The following is a 7,641-nucleotide window of genomic DNA, read 5'->3' as shown; positions in this document are numbered from 1 at the left end:
GACTCATAGCGACCCTGTACAGGGTTTCCGAGGCTGTAAATCTTTACGGGAGCAGAAAGCCTCATCTTTCTCCCGCGGAACAGCTGGCAGTTTCGAACTGCTGACCTTGCGGTTCACAGCCCAATTCATAACCACTACGCTATCACAGCTCCTTCCTGACCTATTTTAGCGAATAGGAAATGAGAGCTCAGAGAAGGGGCACACAGCAGCCAAATACCATTCCCTCTTTCTCTGCTCCCAGACTTCAGCCTAGATGCAAGGGTACACGTCTACCAAGTCTTGCCAACACATCCCAGTCCCTGTGGTCAGGATGACTCTAGTCTTGGTCAGAGGTTGTGTGAGCTTAGGCAAGTCCTTGTACTCTGAGTCAGTATCCTCCACTACTAAAAGTTGGGCTAGGGTATGGGAAAGCCAGGATCCCTACCAGAGTGTGAGTTACAACCCCAGGCCGCAAATCTTAGGATGACTCTCTGAACTAACCCTGCCCTACCCCTCCAAGAGCCTTCAGGTCAAGGATGAGCCACCAGATGCAGGGCCAGCAGGATATAAGGATGAAGCAAGACACAAACGGTAGGTGGAGAACTATATATGGGACTAGGCCAGAGACAGCCAATGTGGTACTCGGTGGAGGCGGGCTCAGGACCTCAACAGCTAGACAAGGATAGGACATAAAGGGGTGGGGGTGGGTTCACACTCCTTCCTACCTCCACACAGTAGCGGCCCTGGTGGTTCCGGAAGACTTGGTGGGGCACCACACCACACTGTGTCCGGACCGACAGACACCACTGGCCCGGGGTGCCTGGCTCAGGCCACAGCAGGAAGGCCCCAAGCACATCCCTCCGCAGCAAAGCGAGGCCACAGGACCTGGGGGACAGAGGGCAGAGGCTGAGAACCCATCCACTAGCCTGGGCCCAGTCTCAGGGTAGCTAATAGAATACCAACAAAATGTGAAAGGATGACAGGCGAGATCGTAGACCTTCAGTAAAAGGAAGCTTTTAAAAACTAAAGAGCTTCTAAAGGGTCCTTAAATTTGATGACTTCTAGACCCAATGGTGAGAGTATTTTAAAAAATGAATTGTTAGCCCCTGATTGTGCTCTGGCAGATGGGAAGGGCCTAGACATCCTGGGAGTTTAGAACAGGGCTTCAAATTGGTTCAGTCATGGCGGATAAAATTTTGAAAACTTTGAAAATTTGGATGATCTGGAATGCTAACCAGAAAGGGAAAAATTACAGGTTGAAGCTCTAGAGTGGACATAGCGAGTCCTCTCTGGAGCCAGATGGATGACATTGGATTATTCCCACACTAAAAGCAGTCAGGTCAGCCGCCATCTTTGAGTTGGGGCACCGTTATTTTCTACTCATCTGATCAACAGATTTGGTTGCTATGCAATGCACACACTGCCCTTGTTTTCTAAGAGAGCAATTAAGTTTCTAGCAGGGCCAAAAAAAGTCACTGCTACCAAGTTGATTCTTACTCACAGTGACCCTATATAGGGTTTCCAAGATTTTACAGGGGCAGACAGCCTTATCTTTCTCCCATGGAGCGGCTGGTGGGTTTGAACTGCTAACATTGTGGTTAGCAGCCCAAGGCCTAACGCACATTGCTTCAACCTATGTGGCGCTGTAGGATAAGCATGTGACCAAAAGGTTGGTTTGAACTGCAAGGCCGGCAATTCAAACTCACCAGAGTTTGAACCGTATACAGGATTGCTGGAAGTTGGAACCAACTCGATGGCACTTAACAACAACATTAGTATTCTGGTTCACACACATTTTAAAAATCCAGGACTGATTCGGTGTCACTTCGTCAGTGATGACTGACCTGGGCTGAACTGGTTGGAAGCCCTGGTTCAGAGTTAACATTTAAGGAGTACTTGCCCTGGGACAGGCCAGGTGCTGAGGACTTCACCAGAACTGCTTCATTCGATCTTTCCCACCACCCGGCAATGAAGGAAGGCCCTTTAGTACCCCTGCTTTACATCTGAGGAGACTGAGGCCCAGGTGGTGAAGTCCATGACTTGTGGTCCATAAGGCTGGGAAGAGTGTGCATATCTGGGCCCTAGGGGAGACCACTGCCCTCACCCATCCAGGGATCTGGACATCTGGCCAGGCTGGGTCCCTCCTACCTGGAAATGCCAGCAAAGGCCCAGATGTTCTCAGTCAAGCTTCCCTCGCTCTCCACCAGGCATGCAGGGCCGCTGGGACTCCTAGGCCAGGCCTCCCACGCTGCAGGGACTTTGGAGACCATCCAGAAAGGGATTATTGGGAGAGGTGCTGTCTCCCCATGCCCATCCGCCCCATCTCCATAGTCTTCCCACCAAGCCTCCTCCACCCTACTCATTAGGCACACATGCAGTCCCCCAAACGGCACCCCCACCCCACTCACAGACACTCAAGGGGCACACACAGCTTTGTAGAAATTTATTCCTGTGCTGCCCTCTCTCATGGGCATAGACAGCTACAGGCCCATGCCCCAGGTGCCCACAGGCAGGCATGCTCCTCCACACACATGTGCCCTGCATGCAACTATACTCACAGGCCTCCCGAGCTGACAGCTGGAGCTGAGTCTCGTAGGTGCACCCTCGGTAGGCCCCTGAGCGGATCACTTTACTGCGAATGGCCTTTTTGCGAACCAGTGTGGGTGAGCAGTAGGGATTCCCCAGGCGGGCATGGCGGGTGCCCCCACGGCCTTCCAGCTCTAGCAACTCCTTCTAGGGTACCAAGACTAGTCATAGAGACAGGCCGGCAGACTTGGGCTCGGCTCTGTGAAGTTCCCTCTCTCCACTGAAGTCCTGGTCCCTCATGGGCTCCTCAGGGACCCCCAGGCCCCACCCACCATCCACTCCCTGGTTAGGGAGCTGCATACCCCACTGCCTGCTGGTCCCTCTGCTGGCAGCCGCCGGAAGGAGACGAGTGCATGGACGTTCTGGGAAAGCTGATCACGGCCGAAGGGTTCACGCACCAAGCCAGGGGGGCCCTCAGGGCTGGGCAGTGGCTTCCGGGGCACATCCTCTGCAGAACCTGGGCACGGTTCCTGCTGAGCCCGCTGCTCAGGGTGCTGCATGAGGTAAGCTAGCTGGAAGGAGCGACAGAGGAGCAGGTGCAGGATCTGGACCTGAGGGAGGGGCGGGCATTAGCTCACTCACCATGAGCGGCCAGCTAGCCCCTCCGCTGTGGATGCTCCTCCTCACGCTTCCTGGGAAATGCCTTATTTATCCCTCAACCCTCACCACCATGCAGCTGCCTCTTATCAGTCTCTCTTATTCACTTAATGAACGCTGAGCACCATGCTTGGAGCTGGGAATACAGCCCTGAGCTAAGTGCTCTCTGTTCCCCTTCCTCTTCACTGTCTGGACCCTCAGGGAGAAGAGGCTAAGAGGCCAAGTCCTGGAGTCAGAGTACCCGAGTTCGATCCTGGCGTTGTCACTCAGGAGCTGCTGTGAAATGCTGGGCAGAGCACGGCACTCTGTGCCTCAGTTTCCCCATCCCCACCTCTCTGTGCTCCTTGGGGAAGTCAATGAGACAGAACAGGGAAACCCCCAGTATCGGCCCAGCTGGGACTAGTACATTCTCCCTCACTCCCTGACACACTGTCTAGCCCTACATGCTAGAACCATGAGCTCCTGAAGATCAAGGGACCTGTCTCCACCACCTGTCACCCCAGCAGCCAGAACTACTATCCTGAGTATCCAGGTACAAGGGTCATGGCAAATGCTCCCCACACAGAACCAAGCCTAGCCTCTGCCCGACATACAGCTGGCTGCTGCTGAGGCTCCATCGTTCACGACAGTCACACTGCCGGGGTCTGTCTGCCTGCCCACCCACTCAACTGCCACGCCTGGGATTGGGCAACACCCAGACTTAGTCTCCGCTCTCAAAGAACACAAATGTCAGATTAGGGGCAGCTCAGGGTGCGGTTCCTGTCAGAGACCAGATAAATCAGGGTGGGCTTCAGACACATGGATGTCCCTTGAGGGTGAGGAGGGGCTGGGTACTCCAGTCGGGAAGAACAGCATAAGCCAAGGCCTGGATGGGTGACCCTCCAATTTCTAAATGCAGGGCCAGGTCTCCACCTCCGGTCCCAGGGGTAGAGGCTAGTGTGGGCTCAAGGCAGCTGATGCCCAGCCTCCAAGAGCGTCTACTGCCCCAAGCCCAGGTACCTCTCCAGGTTGGCTACCCACAAAGAGGTGGCAGAAGAGCTTGCTGGCTGGGCTCCGTGGGTTCCGGGCAATGAAGGCAAACTGGCAGTCTGCTGGGCACCAGGTAGAGTGGAATATTCGCCTCAGGGCATGAGCCATCAGGAGCACCTGGGGAGGCGGCACATAACAACCAACCACTATCAGACCTGCAACCTCGCCTGCTGGACCTCCACATCACTGGCAGCCTCCCAGGGCCTGCTCTCCTGCCTACCCAGCTTGGGGCCCACCTGGGGTGAAGAAATCCTCCCTTCCTTCAAGTCCACTCGACCCGACCCTGCTTTAAATCTAAACTCCCAGGGCTGGGAATCCTGACTCCCGCGGCTGATCTGGAGGTTCAGGTCACCACATCTGAACTTGAGGGGCACCAGGAGGAAGAGACAAAGAGGAGCAGGAGAAGGAGGGGGTTCTCAGAAAGGACCCCCCCAAATGTTCTCCCACTCCTTCCACAGCCACAAATGGCCAGCCATAAGCTGCCACTGGGCAGGAAAGCCACAAAAACAAGGCCAAGCCTCAGCCACAAGGGACTGTATATCCCTGAAGCTCCGGCTGGAAGATGGCCCCTGGAGACCCTGGAGAGCCGGGCAGGAGAAACTATTGCCCAAGCTCGTCCTAGGGGACAGGCGCTTGCAGAGAGAAATTCCAAAGGCCCCGGCAGGCTGGGGAGCCAGGGAGGCTCAAGGGGAGAGGCTGGGGCTGAGCTGCGCCGGAGACCTGGATAGAGATGAGCATGTCCCAGAGGGAGGAGGAGACGCTGTTCCTGTCCAGTCCTCACCTGTACCCACACGGGCTCCTACCTCACCCTCTCCGCTGTAGATCTTGAGGCCCTGAAGGCTGAATTTCAGGATGACAGCCCGGCGTCGGGGACAGTCCTGGGTGGGAAGAGTTGGTGTCTCCAGATCATTCACGAAGGCTAGTCAGCTACCTCCACCCCACCTGCCAGTTGAGCCACCCAGAGCTGGGGACCACCCTGGACGGGCCACAACTGGTCATGATCTGACCACCTCCATACCTCCCATCTGTGACACCCATCTGTGCTGTTCAGGCCCTTCTCAGAGTTCAGCGTGGCTTTGGTCTTGCACCTGCCCATGCTATGTTAGGGTAGGTAGAGAGGGTAGACCAGATGGTCCCTGGAACCAATCCCATGTGATATTCCAAGGCTGTGATTTTACATGAGGAAGTGAGCCCCGGTACCCTAGCTGCCTACCTTCAGTGCCCACAGCTGCTGTTGGACCAGCCACACACTCTCCTGAGTATCCAGGTCATCCACGGGGAAGGAGCCCACATACTGCTCAGGATTGAGGGTGGGGTAGGAGACAAGGAGTCAGGCCCACGGCTCTGGACCCCCATCCTCCAACTTCCCCCAAGACACACTCTGCGTCATCAGGTAAGCTGTGGGCAATGAGAGCGCATTGCCCATGACATGTGTCCAGGCTCTGTTACTGTCCTAGCAGGTGACCTTGGTCAAGTCACAGTACCCTGAGGGTCCCTCTTCTCATCTGTGCACACTTACTCCAAAGCCTCAGTCATGCAAGACAGACACGGTAACAGGCCCTTGACCTACAGCTTCCCCTACCTTATGGCCGCCCCCTAGAGCACACCCAGAAAGGCAGCCCCACCCACCTGGGCAAACTTGGTGATGCACCTGGGCCTGTAAGGGGCAGGGCCGCAGTCAGACGCCCTCCGGCCTCCTGCCCCAGCCCTCTGCATGGCCCCCAGGATGTCGGCTTCAATCCCACGAGGAAGAAGGCTGCAGAGGGCAAAAGAAGAAGGTTGGTCCCAGACAGATGAGCCCCGTTGCTCCCCTCAGAGGCCGCTGCATTTATTCATTCATTCACTCAACAATCCTTACTGAGCACCTACTGTATACAACGCACTGACCCGCGTGCTGAGAATACAACCTTGAACAAAAGGACAAGACCCTGCCTGCCCTCATGGAGCTACAGGGGTGGCCGACATTACACTTAATGAAAAGAAAGACATCTAATAGCAGGTGGCGAAGCAGGGAAGGCAATATGAGCTGCCAGGGTGGGGCTGACGTGTAACTAGAAAGGCCTCACCAGAGGATGGCTTTACAAAAATCTGAAGGGCTGTGGCGAAGAGTGTCCTCATTCCGCCATCTACCCAGCTGCAGAGCTAACCTGGGCCCAGCCTCCAGGGACAGGAATTTGGGGGTCCAGACTTGTAACTAACTTGGACAAAGTCCCAGGGAAAGGGAAGGCATTACCAAACAGAAGAGGGTGAGGACCAGCAAGTAGGGCATTCTAGCAAGGGAATAGAGCACGTAAAGGCACAGAGAGGAAAAGACAGCTGGGCCGTCAGGTAGCTGGCAGGCTGGAGTCAGGCTGGCCTCAGCCTGAAATGCTGGACTAGGGAAGTGAGACTCTTCCCTGTGTTAATGGGGAGCCACAACAGGTTCTAGGGCAGGAGCGCTGTAGTCCACAGGGTGGTCCGCCAACTGGGTGGCCAGAGCTGATGAGGTCCATTCAGTCAAGTCCCTTTCTGGAGCCCCTAGTACTGTAAAGGTCTTGTAAACCAGAAACAAACCAGATAATACACTGATGCAAGTTAGGGTATAGAGAAGGAAGTCAGTGTCCTAGAGAGGAGCTGAAGGAACCCCTCCCTGCAAAAGCCCAAGAGGGCTCTCATGTTTTCTGGGGTCCCTCAGCACCTCCCTCCTAGACCCACTACAGTGCAGGAGAGGAGCAAACCTCTCAGTAGAGGTCCTCAAGGACAGAGAGAACAATCCCCCTGTTTGAGCATCCAAGGCTATGGCTGGTACCAATAGAGGAGAAATAAACGAATCAATGGAGAGATGTTTACCAGAAAGAACGGCGGAATCCTGGGCCTAGGTCCCCAAAGACCCTGCCCCCTCAGCTTTTCCCAAGGCCAATGTGGACCTCCATCCCTGGAACTTGCAGCCTATCTAAGTAAGCTGCTTGCAAGCATTGCACTTGGAAATCTGAGTCCCAATCCTGTGTGCTAACTGGGGGAGCTGCCCCACCTCTCTGAACCTCCCTTTTCTCATCTGAGGAGGAGTTGATGAGAACTGAATGGAGGAGTAGGCAGCAGCCAGAGCCAATGCTCAACAAACATGGTCTCTCCAGAAATAAAGGCCCCAAAGCCTGCTGTTCTGGAAGGTGTTTGGGAGGTCAGTGAGGTTTATTTTCAGTGCTCTTTGTACTGTGCCACACTGCTAGGTGATCACCCAATGGAGGGGGGTGCTCCTGCCAAGGGAGAACAGGTATCTGATACACAGCCATAAGCAGGAAGTAGGTACATCTTGGCAGTGGTGTGACTAGGGTTGGTATCACCCAGTACAGTAACTCACAGTCACCTCTCCACCCATTCCAGACCATACAGAACCCTTAGTAATGATTCTTGTACTGTTACTCATAAATTCCCATAGATCACCCAAGTCCTGGTATGGATACTCACTGGACT

General features: G+C 54.9%; 1 protein-coding gene across 1 annotated transcript in view; it reads right to left on the bottom strand.

Annotated features, from left to right (window-relative positions):
- SH2D5 (SH2 domain containing 5) overlaps nt 1-5,907 on the bottom strand; it is a 6,435-nt gene extending 528 nt beyond the window's left edge. The window contains exons 1-8 of the mRNA XM_006862350.1: nt 5,821-5,907; nt 5,405-5,485; nt 4,995-5,069; nt 4,162-4,308; nt 2,868-3,116; nt 2,538-2,712; nt 2,128-2,236; nt 705-864 (exon numbers count right to left, since the gene is read on the bottom strand). Of these exons, the coding sequence (XP_006862412.1) occupies nt 705-864; nt 2,128-2,236; nt 2,538-2,712; nt 2,868-3,116; nt 4,162-4,308; nt 4,995-5,069; nt 5,405-5,485; nt 5,821-5,907 (1,083 nt within the window). The remainder of the gene's footprint in view (nt 1-704; nt 865-2,127; nt 2,237-2,537; nt 2,713-2,867; nt 3,117-4,161; nt 4,309-4,994; nt 5,070-5,404; nt 5,486-5,820) is intronic.
- Nucleotides 5,908-7,641: the final 1,734 nt, after the last annotated feature.

This window comes from Chrysochloris asiatica, unplaced genomic scaffold (assembly GCF_000296735.1).
Source record: "Chrysochloris asiatica unplaced genomic scaffold, ChrAsi1.0 scaffold00047, whole genome shotgun sequence".
In the NCBI taxonomy this organism is placed as follows: domain Eukaryota; kingdom Metazoa; phylum Chordata; class Mammalia; order Afrosoricida; family Chrysochloridae; genus Chrysochloris; species Chrysochloris asiatica.
Note: the sequence above shows the minus strand (reverse complement) of the source record. Positions and strands in the feature narration are given on the sequence as shown.